Source organism: Trichosurus vulpecula, chromosome 8, assembly GCF_011100635.1.
Source record: "Trichosurus vulpecula isolate mTriVul1 chromosome 8, mTriVul1.pri, whole genome shotgun sequence".
Lineage (NCBI taxonomy): Eukaryota > Metazoa > Chordata > Mammalia > Diprotodontia > Phalangeridae > Trichosurus > Trichosurus vulpecula.
The window spans coordinates 137,402,861-137,422,327 of record NC_050580.1 but is presented as its reverse complement, the minus strand read 5'-3'; the positions used below and the strand labels follow the sequence as shown (position 1 = coordinate 137,422,327).

At 36.3% G+C, this 19,467-nt stretch overlaps 1 protein-coding gene across 3 annotated transcripts in view; it reads right to left on the bottom strand.

Annotated features, from left to right (window-relative positions):
- Positions 1–514: 514 nt before the first annotated feature.
- Positions 515–19,467, bottom strand: part of LRRC28 (leucine rich repeat containing 28) — a 185,714-nt gene continuing 166,761 nt past the window's right edge. For all 3 annotated transcript variants that reach the window (XM_036734583.1, XM_036734584.1, XM_036734585.1), the window contains exons 9-10: positions 18,944–19,103; positions 515–4,764 (exon numbers count right to left, since the gene is read on the bottom strand). In XM_036734583.1, coding sequence (XP_036590478.1) covers positions 4,692–4,764; positions 18,944–19,103 — 233 coding nt within the window. In that variant the 3' untranslated portion in view covers positions 515–4,691. The remainder of the gene's footprint in view (positions 4,765–18,943; positions 19,104–19,467) is intronic.

Sequence of the window (19,467 nt, the reverse complement as noted above, 5' to 3'; positions counted from 1 at the left end):
TCTAGTCAGGAAGACAGGAACGTGGACTCAGATACTTACTAGCTGTGTGACCCTGGGGAAGTCACTTAACCCTGTTTGCCTCAGTTTTATGGCAAACCACTTCAGTATCTTTGCTAAGAAAACCCCACAGGGGGTTATGAAGAGTTGGATGTGACTGAAAATGACTGAACAGTAACAATAATACATTTACAGACCTTTTCCTACCCCACTGGATATTTCAAAACACACTTGCACACGTTTTTACTCTACAATTTGGGAGTTTCTAGTTGAACTGCAATTATTTGATCAAGGAATAGAGCGATTAAATCATTGAAACTGATCTTGACTATGTGGTTGTTTTCTTTTTTTTTTAAATTACTGAAGTATTGGCTTGGGTTCAGTATTTAACGAACAAGGGCAACGCATGACATCAGTTCAGCTAAAGTTCTTTAGTTTAATAGCCACAGTACCAGTAGTTCCTTTCATGTTGTTTTCATAGATGAACTATCCAAAAGTTTATTAACAAACATGTACACTAAGTTGAATCATTGGCTTTAATTTAAACATCTAGTACAGTTTTTTTTTTTCCATTTTACAAAATGTTTTTGGTTAAGACAATGAAGAAGAAATACATTTACACTTCTAAGCAATCACAGGGGTCAAGCTCAATAGTTATCCAACACAATAGCAGCTTTGGGAGTCAAACAAGAAGGGGTACAGTTAATGTGTTTCAGAAATAAATGTATACACTCCAAATGAATGTCATAATGTCTTTCAAAAGACCAATGTACTCTTAGAAAATACTTTTCTTATACAAAAATTAAAAATCCTGGGTTATTAAAGGTTCTCAAAATTCATTGTGTAAATAAGTTAGAACCTGATATTCTGTAATGCAAATAGTGAAAGCAGTGATAATCAGGCCTCTGTGGTAAGGTGAGTGGAAGAAGAAATTATCTTAAATCCTTGCAAGTCTAATTCTTAATCGACTATAAAAATGTTACTATCTCCACGTACACTAGCTTAGTAGGCTGTACCGTAGTCAAATGCACTAGTACCTTTGGGTTGTATTATGTACAAAGCCTAACGGACCATGCTATCCTGCTTTTAAAGATAGCAATAAAATAGGTTTCTTTTCCTTCTCAAGGAGAATTCTCACTTGGCCATTTTATCATGTCAGCTTCAAGTATATATCAGCTAATAAGATGGTAAACTTGTTTCTGCATTGGAACAGTGAGAATACTTTAATTCTGAAAGAAATACAAAGCTGTTTTTATAAAATGTAGCTTTAAAAATCCATCATTTCTGAGGAGAAAATAAAGTATTTTATTCTTTGAATTTCTAGCAAGTATTTAAGGAGGCCTCATTAGCAGTTAAGTAGGAGTAAACTAAAAGCTCTAAGATAACGGAAAAATGAAGTGGTCAGGCTTTTGTATTGAAATATTCTCAAAAAGAGATGTCTTGAAGAGAGTGTATTTACAAGTCTATCACAGTAATTTACATTTTAATGTTTAATCATATTAAGTTGGGTTAGTGTTGCCCTAGTTAAGAATTCTTATACATAAATCATCTAGAAAAAGATATTTCAACTACTACATAAGTAATGTATTACGATTTAAGTTTTTCATAGTAGAAAGAAGAATGCCTGATTTTCAATCAAGGAAACATAAACCTGATTTTCCTGTTGACACATTAAAAACTAGCTTTGAAAGTTTCAGTAGCATTATTTCATTAATCTGTTTTAAATTCAGAATAGCATAAGATGAATGCATTTTTTCCCCTAAAGAATGATATGCAGTGGCCCATAATCTGATCACTAAGCTCATCTTGAAATAAGAGATGTATTATACTACTCAGACAAGATAGCATGAAGTACTTCTTTGGCAAACAAAAGGTAAGTTTATTTCAGATGCCCAACTGAAGACAACTGATATATGGGCTGGAGATAACATATAGGAATTTGAGATACAATTAGTCAGAGCATATCTTTAGTGTATCAACCTCCTATAAACTTTTAAAAGTATGTTCAAAAATATATTTTCTCTTTAAAGATTGATATTTAATTTGTATAGGAGCAACTGAACTTTTGTCTGTGAACTGATGATCCTCAAATAAACTTCCTTAGGGATGTCAACAGAAGGCCAATCCCTTTAAAGCAATGGGGGACTATAGGAGGTCTTGTTACAAACATTTTTTTATACCACCTTTGATCACTGATGCACTCATTTGAATAAAAATCTAAGTGCCTTGCTTTCCACTAGGTTATTGTTAGCTATCACGTGAAGTTTCTTTTCTTATTTTTCTTTAACTTGCCCAATCTGTATTGAACTCTCATCCAAGAAAACAAAACCTAAAATATGTACATGAATTTGTTTTTCTCTGCACTCTATTGGACATAACTCTAAAATAAAGCATGGAGAACACTATTCCCCAGGATATGACATTATTTCTAGCAGAGGAAAAAACAAACAGCAGTGAATCTAGCATTAAACTTTCATACCCAACAACACCAAGGAAACCAAATTATTATACCAATTTTTCATAAACTCTGGATCTATAACAGTGATTACAAGTTCAAAATCTACAAGGGCTGGTACTGTTAGGCATCTTTCCAAACTTTCAAAGGCCAGTAACGTACTAAATTTAGATGCAGGAAGTGCATGGGGGTACTTTGTTATTATTTTCCAATTAAACCAGCGTTAATAACGGACCTTTAATTTCACTTGATTTTTGAATATCAGGATAGCATATTTCACAGACACAAATTTCCACTTCAAAGCTACTTAGCTCCTGACATATGGTTGTGGAAAAAAAATAAGATGCTGCAATATATCTATAGTCACTTAGACACATGGCACCAGCCACCAAGGCCTGAATCACATTTGTGAAGCATCACGCCATATTTTTCACCCACTAACATATGTACATGTAACAGGTTACATCCACAACCTCAATTGTTCCTAAAGAAGTGTCCAGGGCACATGCTGTAGTTTCAATACTGATCTTCAGATCAATTGTACTCTATGCTTTTGAAATGCCAAAGCTGAAAAGACCAAGTTATGAAAAGCAAAAGGAAAGTCAGAATAGTGCAAATAAAGTTGGAAAACCCATGCCAGGCTTCTTTCTGCCTTTACCATTCCAAAGTGCTTTCTGAAGAGCAGGTGGTGTTATTGTGAAAAGATCACACATTTGTCAGCAACTGTGTAGGATTTCAGCACTGTTAAAACCTAGCATTTCAAATATAGGACAATTAATAAAATTTCATAAACCAAACAAAATCTAAAGCTCCTAGATACTTTGAAAATGAACATGACCATTCAAATGTGAGTACTTGTGGTTAGTCCTTAAAAACTGACCTTCCAGTCCTGTCTTTTGAAAACTTCGGAATAAAATACTTTCACAGCAACCAAAATGCACATCTGGCAGCAAAGAAACATTTAAAATGCCACCACACTTTCAAAAGAAGAGCAGAGATATGTGATATAAGAGGACTTCTCCTATTCCCAGGGTATATTCTCAGGGGTTACCAGTTAATAAAATTTCTATAAAATCAAATTGCAGATCTTTGCACTTTCCCTGCGGCATTTTAAAAACAGCTATGGGTAAAAACTAAGAGAATTTAAAACATAATATATTAATAAAAATATACTATAGGACAATATAGAAGAAAAATCATACTGCATATATTTTTTAGTTTTACCATATATCAGTTGAGGCCTGTCATTCCCACGTAACAAAAAGCAATCCAAAACCGATCAAATTTAACCATGAAATGCACAAAAAAGGATGTTAAAAATGCCACATATTTGTATGGTCATCTTTCCCTTTCTCAGTTCATTGAAAATGTTTAAATCTAGAGATTGTGGGATCTAATCCTTTTAAGACTCAAAGATTCCTCAAAAATCTCTAAGAATCTCATCCTGGATTATAAGAATATTTAATATACCAATAGGCTGTTTTCTAACATTAAAAGGTGCATTTATTATCAGCATCTTCTCTGCAAATAACTTCTACCACAAAAAAGGGCAAGTTTAAGGCTCTTATTAATAAACTTGCACAATTAAGAACCAAGTCATGACTTTCTACAGGCTAAATGATCAGTTCCCTGGTGAACTTTCAGAAGAGCCTAACCTGAGAAGCAGGTTATCTGTATAGGCTTTACTACGAACCCATTTCTTAATGAGGCAGAGAGGTTCTTTATAATGTATGGTAAGGAAGAGTTAGGGGACACTGACAAAGTTTCATTTGAGAGAATCGTGGCAGTTTTCCTCTGGGGAAACAAAGAGAAGAGATCATCGGAAGTATGTGTGTTTAAAAGTTAATTTCATCATATTATCAAATTGCAGCTCTTCAGGGAACTGGAACTTGCTTTAAATTAGATTCAGGGAGATGCAGCAAACTAAATAGCTTACATATGAGACACACTCACATAAAAAGAAAAACACTGGAGACCAAAGCTCCTTAAAATTTTTTGGATTATATTCCAACTTGGGGGAGGGGTGAATGCATTCTACCTCTAAAGCTCGAGCATTACATTTCCAAAAGATTTCTGCAGTTCATCCAAATTTGATAGGGCGAGATTTAAGTGCCTATTAGTGTTCCTGACTGGGCACTTCTGCTGCTTTGGCACATAAACAGTATTCCAGTATCCAATGGGATATGCAGTCTAATACAGCTTTAAGCTGGCAACACTCCTGAGTAGTTTTAAGTGTTTATCAACTCAGTAGGTCAAAAGTCTGCAGACACTGGGTGGAGCAGCAGTAAGCTACAAAACTCACAGTTGTCCTCCTGGAAGAAAAAAAGTAAAGAGAAAACATGTCAGTTGAAGATAAAGTAAACTAATTTTCTCATATCACAAACACTTTTGTTCATTGTTAAAATATAAGATGAGGCAGTTTAAAGAAAATGAATGCATTTTGTTTTCATAAAAGCAACAGCAGTTAGGTGAGGTATCATTTTTTTGTTGTTGTTAGCAATTTTTTGATGAAGCTCACTCATGAGTTAACAGAGATGGTCAGTCTCTTTGGTATATTCTAACTTCCCTTTAAGAAAATTGAAGTATTGATCACATGACAGAGGCTTTTTTAGAGAAATAATGTCATTTTGACACAACAGAGAACATTAGCAGCTAGGCTAGTGTATAGAAGGTAGTATTTTAACTTGTATGTTGCCTCACCACCCACCCCCAACCCCAACCCTGCCTCTTAGAACCCTTGGTTTCCTGCAAGGATCAACCTAATTTTTCTAACTTAAGGGTTCTTTTTTTTTAAGATTAAGGGTTCTCAACCTTTTTGTTGTCATCCTTCAGCAATCTGGTGAAGCCTATGGACCCCTTCTTAGACTAATGTTTGTAAATGCATAAAATAAAACATCTAGGATTACAAAGGAAATCGATTTAATTGAAATCAACACTTTTTTAAAAAAAGTTAATAGACTGAAGGTTTAGAGCCTCCCTAGATGTTAGTGCTCTCACCTCAAATTATCTTGTATTTACTTATCTAAGAGTTACATCCACTCGTAGATTATATTAGCTCTTTTGAATGTAGGAGCTGAATTTTGTTTTGTCTTTGTAGGACCAAGGCCTACCAAAGTGCCTTGCACAGAGGATATGTGCTGAATAAATGCTTGTTAAATAGAACTGAGATGAAGGGCATTTTCTAAATTATGTTTGAATAAAAGTGTTTTTTAAACAACTTTATAATGCTTGCTATTTTTTCATCAACTTTACAAGTCTCAGAACACCTAGAAGGAATGAATCACAGATTCTTTTGAATCAGCTGGTAGGGACCTAATAAATCATTTGCCCCAAATTTCTATACAAGGCATTGATCTCTTTCTGCAACATTTGAGAGAGTTGGGAACCTAGTTTCTGCATGAATGCTCTCAGTGATGGTGAATTTGCTTCTGTTACGTTCATTTCATTGTTGGACAGCTTTAAGTGTTGGAAAGTTTTTCCTTCTACTGAGTCAAAATCTGTCTCTCTTCCATCCACTGGTACTAGTGTTCTAATTTCTAGAGCTACTGATTAAGTCTATTCCCTCTTCCATGTGATAGTCCTTCAAATATCTGACGACAGCTATGACATTCCCTTGCTTTTTTTCTTCCACTGTAAACATTTCCAATTTTGTCATGTTTCTCATATGACATGTTTTCTAGAAAATTTATCCTGCTTGTCCTCGTTTGTCTACATCCTCTTCAATTGGTGCCCGACCCCTTGTATCAGCCAACTGCCTATCAGACATCTCAAACTGGATGACGTACAGATAGATATCTCAAACGCAACATGTCAAAAACAGAAATAATTCTGCTCCCACACCCAATATTTCTAATTTCCTTATTCCTGCCTAGGTACCACCACTCTTTCAGTCACTTAGGCTTACCTTTGGTGTCACCCTTGACTCCTCACTCAAACTCATCCCAAATATCCAGTCTACTGTTAAGTCTTCATTTATACTTCAACAACATCTCTGGCATGTAACCTCTTCTCTCCAAACACATAACTACCACCCTTATAGAGACATCATCACCTTAAGGTCTGGACTATTTCAATAGCCTTTGGGTTGGCTTCCCTGTTTCAAGTCTCTTCCAATTCCAGCCCATCTTCCATTTAGTTGCCAAAATGATGTTCCTAAAGCACAGGTCTGACCAGGTCACTACCTACTTAAAATACTACAGTGGCTCCCCATTACCTCCAAGATTAAACACAAAATCCTCTATTTGACTTTTAAAGCCCTTCTCAGCCTGGCCCCTTCCTACCTTTTCAATCTTCTTACCCTTTACTCTCCTCCATATACTCCACTCTTCAGTGATACAGACCCTCTTGTTGTTCCTCTCATAGGGCACTCCATATCCCAACTCTATGCCTTTTGATTGGATGTCCCCCAAGCCTGGAATGCCTTCCCTCCTCACCACTCCAATCTGGCTTCATTTAACACAGCTCACATCCAACCTTCTACAAGAGGCTTTTCACATTCCCCTTTCCTCTCCTCTTGCTAGTGCCTTCCCTCTGAGATTACTTTTCATTTTCACTACCCATAGCTTGTACATATAGAGTTGTCTGCATGTTGTCTCCTCCGTTAGAATGTGAGTTCCTTGAAGTAAGGGGATTTGTTTTTGCCTTTCTCTGTATCCACAATGCTTAGCTAATACTTGACCCCATAGTAAACAAATGCTTGTTTACTAACTGAAAACACCTCTAGTAGGGTCTGACTAGTGTAGAGAACAGTTGAATCTATTACCTTGCTTGAACTGGATACTTCAATTCTATTAACACAGCCTAAGCTTATAAGGGCACGTTTTAAAATCTGAATGAAGGAGTGCTATGCTTTGTGCAGCTTTCCCTGAAGCCTCTGAACTAAAAGTATCCTTTACACATTCCATTCATCCTTTTGGATTCTCTCTTGGTTCCATCATTATCTCACTAATATATTTACTTTTTTAAAATCATGTACCTATGAGGCAGAATGCAAGTTTCTTGAGGGCAGAGGCAGTTTAATACTTTGTTTTTGCATAATGAGCACCTTACACTGTGCCCTGAACCTAGCAGGTACAGAATAATAATCGTAAATACTGGACTTCAGTTTTTGTACAATGATTTGATAGACTAGAGCAGTAGTAGGCAAACTATAATCCACAGGCCAACTCTGGTCCACTGACTGTCTTTATACAACCCATGAGCTGAATAATCATTCTTGGTTTGCTAGTCATATAAAGACAGGCAGTGGGGTGAATTTGGCCCACAGACCAGTGGTCTAGAGGCCTCTGAGATCCTTCCACTCTTAAAGACTACTATTCTCTAATATGCTGCTTCTAACCTGCTGCTGGCTGGAAAACAAGATAATTAAGCTTTTGAGACCTGTGTCTAAAATAAGAATGGGCTCTAGTAGGGGCCTGACACACTGTCCTGTTGTTAGTTGAGTATAAAAGTTATGTTCTATTCTAAAAATACAAAACAAACCCCCCAAACCCTTCATTTAAGGCTGTTACCCCCTTAAACTGCTACCTCTTCAATGACAAACTGTGAGAAATAGTCTATGCCCTACTTCCTTTTCATCTACTCACTGCTTAATCTTTTGCAATCTGTCTTCCATCTCTATCATTCTATTGAAACTTCTCCCTCTGAGGTCAACAGTACCATTTTTTCACCAAATGGCAGAGCAGTGGATACAGTGCTGGACTTAGAGTTAGGAAGACTGGAGTTCCAATCTTGTCTCAGACATGCACTAACTGTGCATCCCTGGGCAAGTCACCTAACCTGTCTGCCTCAGTGTCCTTAACTATAAAATGGGGATCACAATAGCACCTATTCACAGTATTTTTGTGAGGATCAGCTTAGATAATATTTGTAAAGCACTGAGTACAGTGCCTGAAACACAGAGGGGACTTAATAAATGTGATTACCTTCTTCTCTTCCCAAATAAAATGGCCTTTTAAAAGTTCTCCTCATCTTTGGCTTATCAAGAAAATTCAACATGGCTGACCACTTCCTCACACTCTTTTTTCTTGCCTCGGCCTTGTTGACCATTTATTCTCATGTTCTTCTTTTCTGTCCTGACTGATGGTTCCCCATCCTCTTATCTCCAAGACTTCTTTCTTGGCCCTCTTCTCTTTTCTCTCTATAGTGTCTCCTCTAGTAATCTAATTTACTTCCATGACTTTAAGTTATCAATGAAAGATGCTGGAAGGTGGGGGTGGAGCCAAGATGGCGGCTGGAATGCAGGGACTAGCGTGACCTCCCTGCCGAGTCCCTCCAAAAACCTATAAAAAATGGCTCTGAACCAATTCTAGAATGGCAGAACCCACAAAAGAGCAGAGGGAAGCAGGGCTCCAGCCCAGGACAGCCTGGATGGTCTATGGGTGAGGTCTACCCCACACAGAGCTGGGAACAGAGGGGAGCCGTGGGGAGCCGAGCCCAGCGTGAGCTGCAAGGACCAACCAGACCAGAAGCTGGGTGGAAAGTGCCCTAGCGCCCTGAATCAGTGAGCTGTGGCAGTTACCAGACTTCTCAACCCACAAACACCAAAGACTGTGGAGAAGGTTACTGGGAAAAGCTGCGGGAGTGGAAGGAGTTCGAGGTTCGGCTTCCAGCCCTGGGGGCAGCAGAGGTGGGGCAGCTACAGCTGTTGTTGCTTCCGGCCCCAGGCCCACCTAGTGGGAGGAATTAAGTGGCGGATCAGAACAGGAGTGCACAGCCTGCTGAAGATCTAAGCCCAGTCCGGGTTGGGGGTTCTTGGGGAAGGAGCAGTGCTGGTGTGGCAGAGCTGGCACATCGCCCCCAAACGTGGAACATAGAACTCTTTAGTCTACAAGCAGTCATACCCTGCTGAAAAACTCAAGGGTCAAGTTAGTTGGTTGGGAATATGGCCAGGCAGCAAAAACACACCCAGATTCAGTCTCAGACTTTGGATTCTTTCTTTGCTGACAAAGAAGACCAAAACATACAGCCATAAGAAGTCAACAAAGTGCAAGAGCCTACACCAAAAGCCTCCAAGAAAAACATGAACTGGTCCCAGGCCATGGAAGAGCTCAAAAAGGATTTGAAAAAGCAAGTTAGAGAAGTAGAGGAAAAATTGGGAAGAGAAATGAGAAGGATGCGAGAAAACCATGAAAAACAAGTCAATGACTTGCTGAAGGAGACCCCAAAAAAATACTGAAAAATATACTGAAGAAAACAACACCTTAAAAAATAGACTAACTCAAATGTCAAAAGAGCTCCAAAAAGCCAATGAGGAGAAGAATGCCTTGAAAGGCAGAATTAGCCAAATGGAAAAGGAGGTCTGAAAGACCACTGAAGAAAATAGTACTTTAAAAATTAGATTGGAGCAAGTGGAAGCTAGTGACTTTATGAGAAATAAAGATATTATAAAACAGAACCAAAGGAATGAAAAAATGGAAGACAATGTGAAATATCTCATTGGAAAAACCACTGACCTGGAAAATAGATCCAGGAGAGATAATTTAAAAATTATTGGACTACCTGAAAGCCATGATCAAAAAAAGAGCCCAGATACCATCTTTCAAGAAATTATCAAGGAGAACTGCCCTGATATTCTAGAGCCACAGGGCAAAATAGAAATTGAAAGAATCCATCGATCGCCTCCTCAAATAGATCCCAAAAAGAAATCTCCTAGGAATATTGTTGCCAAATTCCAGAGCTCCCAGATCAAGGAGAAAATACTGCAAGCATCCAGAAAGAAACAATTTGAGTATTGTGGAAACATAATCAGAATAACCTAAGATCTGGCAGCTTCTACATTAAGAGATCAAAGGGCTTGGAATATGATATTCTGGAGGTCAATGGAGCTAGGATTAAAACCAAGAATCACCTACCCAGCAAAACTGAGTATCATGCTCCAAGGCAAAATATGGACTTTTTAATAAAACAGAGGACTTTCAAGCTTTCTCAGTGAAAAGACCAGAACTGAATAGAAAATTTGACTTTCAAACACAAGAATCAAGAGAAGCATGAAAAGGTAATCAAGAAAAAGAACAAGAAAAAGAAATTGCAAGGGACTTACTAAAGTCGAACTGTTTTGTGTACATTCCTACATGGAAAGATGATGTGTATGATTCATAAGACCTCACTATTAGGGTAGCTGAAGGGAATATGCATATATGTATATATGTTTATGTATATATATATATAAGTGAATGTGTATGTATGTATATATCTATGTGTGTGTGTATATATATATGTATATATATATATATACACATATACAGAGAGAGAGAGAGAGAGAGAGAGGACACAGGGTGAGTTGAAGATGAAGGGAAGATACCTAAAAGAAATAAAATCAAATTAAGGGATGAGAGAGGAACATATTGAGAGAGGGAGATAGGAAGAGACAGAATGGGGTGGATTATCTCGCATAAAGGTGGCAAGAGGAAGCAGTTCTGTGGGAGGAGGGGAGAGGGCAGGTGAGGGGGGAATGAGTGAATCTTGCTCTCATCAGAGTGGGCCTGAGGAGAGAATACCATACATACCCAATTGGGTATCTTACCCCACAGGAAAGAATAGGGAAGAAGATAAAAAAGGGGGGGATGATGGAGGGGAGGGCAGATGGGGGTGGAGGTAATCAAAAACAAACACTTTGGAAAGGGGACAGGGTCAAGGGAGAAAATTCAATAAAGCGGGATGGGTTGGGAAGGAGCAAAATGTAGTTAGCCTTTCACAACATGAGTATTGTGGAAGGGTTATACATAGTGATACACATGTGGCCTATGTTGAATTGCTTGACTTCTTGGGGAGGGTGGTTGGGAAGGGAGGAGGGGGGAGAATTTGGAACTCAAAGTTTTTAAAAACAGACGTTCAAAAACAAAAAAAAAAGTTTTTTTCATGCAACTAGAAAACGATACACAGGCAATGGGGACTAGAAATTTAGCTTGCCCTACAAGAGGGGAAGGGAAAAGGGGATGGAAGGGGAGTGGGGTGACAGAAGGGAGGGCTGACTGGGGAACAGGGCAACCAGAATATACACCATCTTGGAGTGGGGGGGGGGGGTAGAAATGGGGAGAAAATTTGTAATTCAAACTCCTGTGAAAACCAATGCTGAAAACTAAATATGTTAAATAAATAAATTTAATTTAATTAAAAAAAAAGTTATCAATGAAAACTTGGATCCTCATCTAATAAAGATGCAATTATGCTCATTGTGGCTTACTTCCTAGGGGAGAAAAATGACACTGATCATTGTACAGTAATTTAGATATAAGAAATTGTTATTAAAATGAACAGACCCTAAGAAATACAGAAAGTACTTTTTCTTTTGGAATAAATTCCTGGTAATACCTTGATTTCTCATCTTTTTTACTTTAGAGTAGAAAAATTCAAATTAATTGAGGGTTCTGAGTTTTATTGAATACTTCAAAAATGTCATTATAATGAATAAATACAAGCAAGCTATTTTCACATTAAAATTTAACTAAAATTTCAGACTTCGATGATACTTTAAACTTTATAAGAGAACAGACAATTTATGATAAAGGTAGCTTCATAATTTGTGTAGGAAATATTAAACATTTACGACATTTTAAATTTCAACAATATGACCAATTTGAAAAAGGAGCTATAATCTATATACAATTTGTATAAGCTGAAAATTTGATAATCAGAATCTCTAATGAACAAGTTAAACACTGCTTTCTTTATAAGTCACACAGCTTTCCTAAGAAAGCATTTCTAAAATAACATTTATGTAGATTTTTTGGCCTCTGACCAAATTTAGACTTTGGAACTTGTTTTTATTTCATAAACTCACATTGCTTATGATCAGAAAAGTATCTACTGCAGAGACTCAGCAAGAGATTCACAACATCTCTTTGGAAAGAATATACATCTGCTTGAGTGAAACAAATGGAACGAATTCTATTTTTCTTCTTTCAACATTGCTGTTGGAAATGTTTTCAACCAGTAATAAACTAAACAGACTTTTGGTATTATTACATAAACTTATTTTCTACAACTTTGTATAGGCTATCACTACTTCAGAATGATTCTACATTAAGTCATTAATCAGAGCCCCCACATTTTCTGTTCTAGTATTAATTTATAAGTTTATATCAAATCATATGTGAGTGAAATAAGTCTCAAACAAATTGGTCTGAAATGCCAACTACATTTTTGGGAGTCAGCTGGCTAAACCTCCTTTTCTTTCCTCTATGATAATTATGCAAATTGTAAATCATTTCACAGAAGGGATATATTTCACACCTCTACCCTTGATTTTTTAAAAAGAGAGTCTTTAAGTAAAAGAATCCAAATCTATAAAGAGTTAGGATTTTCACTCACTAAAAGCCCAGTGTTCATAGGATAATCATCCCTTTCAGATAACTGTAAGCCCCCAAACCTTACAGATTTTCTCTCAAGTAGGATCTTTGGATTACTTTGTTGCTCTTGAGCTTATAACAATGCACACTCCTATGAGGGCACTGACTGTTCAGTTGCTGAAAAGAATAGTCTTGATAGTAAGGCCCCAGATGATTCCATAAGAATTGGAGAGCATGGCTGTGTGATGTGTGACAGGAACCATTTTGTGCTAAAAAATAAGTCCTGTAGTAAAAGGTGCAAGGTAACCAAAATAGTATAAAGAATATCTGATAAAATTTGTTGGATTAGACTAAGTGACTATCCTAACAGTGGCAGGGCAGAGGGGGGAGAAGTATTCAATTACATTAAAAAGATGAGAACAATATTTGTAGAACTATTATTAACTGAATGTGATTGGCACAGAATAGATTTAATAAAAATAAGAAGAAATGTGGGTATTTGCAAACTCAAGTAATTAAAAAAGGTATTATTCCTGGTTCATGTACATATATACGTACACATATTCAAGCAAGCATTTATACGGTTTAATTTGGTTTAATTAGTGGCAAAACAGTATGTGGATAATATGCCAAACTTAGATAATAATTTCCTTTTCTAAAAGCAATAATCTCTTGAAAGGTCAAATTTACATTACAGACAAAATTAAATAAATGACTTAAGAGAATCTAAGATTTATTGACAAGTGACATATACATGCTTCTCAAGTATGTATTGATAGCTAGACACTCACTAGACATGAAGAGCAACATATTTAGGAAAGTAAGTACAGGTAAAATATAACATAAAATGTCCTGTTTAAAAACACTTGTGCATCCTTCTACCTGTCTTTGGTTTAGGGAAAATATTTTATCTTTATATGTTTTTTACCATTTAGATAAAGTTATTAGTGACAACTTTTTATTTATATTTTTACTGAGTTCTCTTATTTTTTGACATCATAACTGATTCATCTTATGCCTTATAAAATTCTCTTCTTCTAAATTTATTTTAGGTCCCTAAAAATAAGTAAGCAGTACAATTGTATAAATATATATGGCAACAAAGTTCTAGAGATAAGTCTTTGTGAATTATACAAGAACATCACTATACTGTTCTGTTTCACTGCACATAAACCTCAATTAAACAAATCAGCCCATTTCACTATCATTTTGGTCATTTGGTCAAGTGTTATGATATTTATGTTTTTGGATACATGGAAGTATATGATATGGCTAAATTCAAACCTAGATAAATGGTACAAAATTAGGGCCACGTATATGTCTAGTCTTCAGGTTATCTATTTAAAGCCATTTGCCTTGATCAGAAGTGTTAGCATACAGAAGGACTTGCTTATCATAGGCTCCTATCATGAAATGTGACTTGTACAATAAAAATACATAAAATACCAAATACATTTTCATTTCGTACAATCAAAATAGAAGTTCTTTACTTACAAACAAATTAACACTTGTTTGGGGAATGCAGTCTAAAATAGTTAAATGCATTAATTGGCTAATTCTTATTCTCTGCTGTGGACATTAAATGATGATTGGTAGGCTCAGATAATGACAAGTACTTATGTATGTTGTTATTTCATTTTGCTTCACAGTTCTTTGGGTTAAATTTAGTTTGGAGTCAACAAGTTTCTAGAATTTGGCATTTTGGAATAACGTCCATATTTTTTTGGAGGGGGAGCCTTAAATGCCAGCTTTCTACATTTATTTAGATACCAGGTGATCCAATGTATTATTCTATGACAAGCAACACAAATGTTAACGATTTTAAAAATTAATCTTATCAAAATCTTTCATAGCATATGACATAAGGACACAAATGATTTTATTTTCAGCATTAAGACACTGGAGATTTAAAGACAAGCATTTGGTTTTTAATTATAAAAGAAAGTACTCTAAATGACCATGATAGAAATTGTAGTGAATTCTTTTATTACAATTTCCATGGCAACATGGGAAGAAACATGGCCTAGTGGACTGAGATGGAAGCCACAGACTCTCAATTTTAAACCCTGTCCTAGCCATTAACTCATCATGTGGCCTGAGGCAAGTTACTCTGCACCTTGGCATCTATAGCTTTTCTGCTACAAAATGGGTAATGCCAGTCGAATTCATTGAAATGTCGCGTGGTTTTAAGTGCTATGTAGCAAATGTTAATTTTCCCTGGATTACTACTATTAAATCTATATTCTCAGATTACAAAAGACTACACCTGACCTTCCAGGATCCAACTTCTTACAGTTTCTTGGAGAATGTATTTTTCACCTTAGCAGACAGATGTAAATGTAAATGTAAATGGAGTTGGCCTCTGCAGAATGAAAGAATGTTGGGTTCTTCCTCAACTCTCCCATCATAGGGAACACAAATATGATTTTGTACTGGAAGATACTCTTAAAAAATGATTACTAAGGGAAAAGTACTTGAGAAAATCTATTTTTTTTAAAAAGTACTAAATTTTTTTTCTGTCTAGCTTCTCCTGGGCCACCTTGATTATATTTATATGAATGTGTGTTTGAATTTCATAATTCCTATTTCACATTAGTAAGCAAGGATCACCATAGCTCTAAAGGGCTAACACCTCTAATAAAGGCAAGACCCTAAAAAGATAATCTTGAAAGTAGGAGGATAATAAACACCATTCACATATTTCTTAACTGTTCATCTCATTAACCTGGGTTGCATCCTTTTAATAACAAAATATACTATAAAATAAATTTTTTTTAAAGAGGCATCTTGTTACTGTCTATGGAAAATACTACACAATATTTTCTGATCAAGGCTTAATTAAAATGCATATACACGAACATCTTCTTTACCAGTCAAAAATACGGCCCCAAACTGGAAAGACATTAAATAAGGACTATGAGTTGGAGAGATAGATGTTATATAATTCATACATTTTGCTTAAGGTAGACCACTTCTAGCCTTCACCAGGAGCTAATCACACAATTCTATCGAACTTAGTCATGTGGCTTCCCAGGCCACAGCAGATTAAGTAGCAAATTAGGAAGGAATAGGGAAGAACTCCTATAAGGAAGCATACTGACACCAGGTATAAACGACAAGAGATACCTGGGCAGAGATGGGAAGACTAGCCTTAAGAATTCAAAAACAATACGCTGTGAATAAATTTTGGTTGGGAAAAACAACCTCAGAATGCCTCTGTAGTTCATAGAATTTTTAATCTGAGAAAAGACCTGGGAGATCATATAGTCCTTGATAAAGATATCATAGTAATATTGTACAATAATTAATATAAAAATTATGACAGTCATCATGAAAAGGTCAAATTATGCATAGTATATATTGAAATTTTATCTTACATTGGAGGTAGGCACTAAAGTCATAATGAGAGGTGAAAATCCTGTACAGTTAAAATTCTCTATTCCTCATAGCAGGTCTCCAACATCCTCTAGGATATTAGAAGCATGCTGCATTGGGATAAGGAGTGGCCCTACAGGATGGACTAAAAATGGAGGCTGGATGAGGAGCCAGTGCTCAACTGCTAAGTGCTCTGCCCCTCTTCTCTAATGCAGAGAGGTGTTTAAGGGATGGGTAGGTGGGGGATCAGAATAACAAAATCTACTGATGAGGGAAGGGGATGAATGCTAAGAGAGCTACAAGGCACAATGATGTTCCTGATATCAAACTCATGCTGAGGCACAAATACATTCAACAGCTTCTCAAACTCTGTTGCCACTTCCTCACCAAAGGCACTCCCCTCATACTTTACTGAGAATATTCAAGCTATTTGTGAAGCAGTCCCCTTCATAACTTCCCCTCCCCCAAACATCCCCCATTCTTTCCTCTTTTATTCCAGGTATCCTCACCAGCTTCAAATCCTAGCTGTGTGACACTGGGCAAGTCACATAACCTCTGTCTGCCTCAGTTTCCTAAACTGTAAAATGAATATAATAATAGTACCTACCTCCTGGGCCTATTGTGAAATGAAATAATATGTGTAAAGTACTTAGTATTGTACCAGGCACATAGCCGGTGCTTAATAAATGCTTATTCCCTTCTTCCCAATTGGACATTTTGAAGTAGATATTTGATAAGCATCTCAAACTCCATATGTCCACAAAAGAACTCATACCTGCCCAGCCCCCTGCTCCCCACAGCCTCCCTCTTCCAAACCTCTCTATTTTGTTCAGAGCACTACCATCTTTCTAGTCACCCAGACACTCAACCTTGAAGTCATCTTTAACTCCCTAGTTCTCCCTCACCTTACATATTCAATTAGTTGCCAAGTCTCATCATTCTTCCTCCAGAGTAACTCATGTCCAGTTCCTTTTCTCCCCTCGCACAATCACCAGCCTAGTTCAGGCTCTCATCACTTCTTGCTGCAGCTATTTCAGTAGCTCACACCACTGCCAAGGTGTTAGTCCTCAAACAAAAATTCTCTGCTCAAAACACTCCAATAGCTCCCAAATTCCCTCTAGGATCAAATACAAACTCCTCTCTTTTTTTGGCAATAAAGCACCTCACAAGCTGGCTCCAACCTGATTACAAATTACTCCTCTTCCTTTACTCCATGGTTTAGGCAAACTGACTTTTCTGTTCCAAATACACAACACTCTCTTGTCTTTGTGCCTTTACTTAAGCCGTACCTCTCCCTCCATCCCATGTCTGGAATGCAGTCCCTCTTCATCTTAGCTCAAGTACCACATGAGTCCTTACCTGATTTTCCCAGATGCTAGTGACTCCCCTCAAATGATCTTTTATATATTTTGTCTAAATAAATGCACTTATGAAACTGTGGTCTCCCCAGCAGGGACAAGACCTGTTTTACTTCTATTTCTGTATCCTCAGTATCCAGCACAGTGCCTGGCATACAGCAAATGCCTAATAAATGCTCGCTGATATATGGATTGAATTGCCCATATTATTTATTTCTCTCTCTTTTTTCCATGTACATCTAGTTATGTAAACTAATTGTGAGTTTGCTGTGATCCTATTATATTCCATTTTAGAGTGTATATATTTGACAAATATTTGTATTAGAGATAAGAAAGGTATAAATGCATATACATTTTAAGGTAATTAAATATCAACCAAAAAAATCTTACATGGTGATATCTATAGATAGAAACACAAGATTTCCTTCATAAAGCAATTTTCAGTTACACTTATATGTTGTGCCTAAAAAGAAGCCTAGGCTAACTGTTGGAACAACCAAGAAATACATGGATGGGTGGCAACATGTATATATGGAAAGAGTATCCACAGCAATCAGAGCAAAGATCCTTATGAATATCTGAATTACATTAAAATGATGATCATATAAAATTCTGAAATGAGACAAAGTAAACTCAAGTTGTCTAGAAATATGGAAGTAGTTAATTAACTACACATTATAAAGTAGCTCTATAAATCCATAAAATCCATAAGATAAAGGTACATTATTAATGAAGGTTTAAAAAATTGTCATGTCATGACTGCATATGTATAGTCTATATCTGACTGCTTGCCATCTCAGAGATGGGGGGAGGGGAGGCAGGGAGGGAGAGAATTTGAAACTCAAAATTGAAAAAAAATGAAAGTTAAACATTTTCACATGTAATTTGAAAAAAAACAAAAATTTTCATATTAAAATTATGTTATTCTTAATAAAGCATTTTATACATTAAAATCTCTGTGCTTTTCTTTAGTGAACACACATCAGATTTCAAGGAACTGAAGGAAGGGTTGAAGAGGTAAAATGGAAAACAAAAACCAACACCCCTTCTCCTTAAATTCCAGGGTGTGGATTATCTGATGAGCCACATGTTCATTGGTTAGTAATGTCTACTACCCCAAAGGGCTGGGTTAGCTATCTTATATAACTTATTTTTTCTTTCTTGGAATCCCTTACTGCCTAGAGGCTATTATGAACATGAAAGATGAGTAAGAAAAAACACAAAGAAGAATCTAGTTTAAATATCAACATGCTGAGAAATTTCAGTATATTACAGAAAAATGAGCTAATAAATAGCACTATTCTTTCCGATATTAAAAATGTCCACATTTCACTTAAGATGCATCTCAGAAAATATACTGTGGACTTTTAAGGATGACAAGCTAAAGAACATTCTTTTATTCTATGCGTTTTTCCTTGTATTTGACTCGTGTAAGGCTGAAATCTCAGTGGACATTTTAGTGTAATTACCCCTGATGCAGCCCCGCCATTGGTGTCTCTCTCAGGGGAAAGAGCTTTGGGTAGACAATAGTAAACATTGGCTCACTACAACGGTGACAATGTCCCAGAGGGCAGTGTAGCAGCTCCAGGAGACTTTTGGGTAATGAGATTGGAGACAGGAAGTTCAAATCTGGAAGATAAAGAGAAAACCATATAAAGAAAATAAAAGAACAATTTTAATCAAAATCAGTTTTTTAAAATGAAACTTTTCTTAATTACCAAATATGTTCAATTTCTTTAAAGGTACCATGTTTACCCCTTTTGTTGTTTGCTACTAATGTTTTTGTCTTAAGTAAAAAATGGACATTATTTGGAAGTGAAAGTAATTTCTATATTTTTAACAGAAAGATTAAAACACAAGCCACATTTATAAGAACAATCAGAAACAATACCTATGGACATAAGAAGAAAGAAGAATAAAGATAAAAAGTTACGAAAATAAATAGAATGACATGAATTCACCAGGAGAAGGTATTGAAGATTTCTAAACGAGT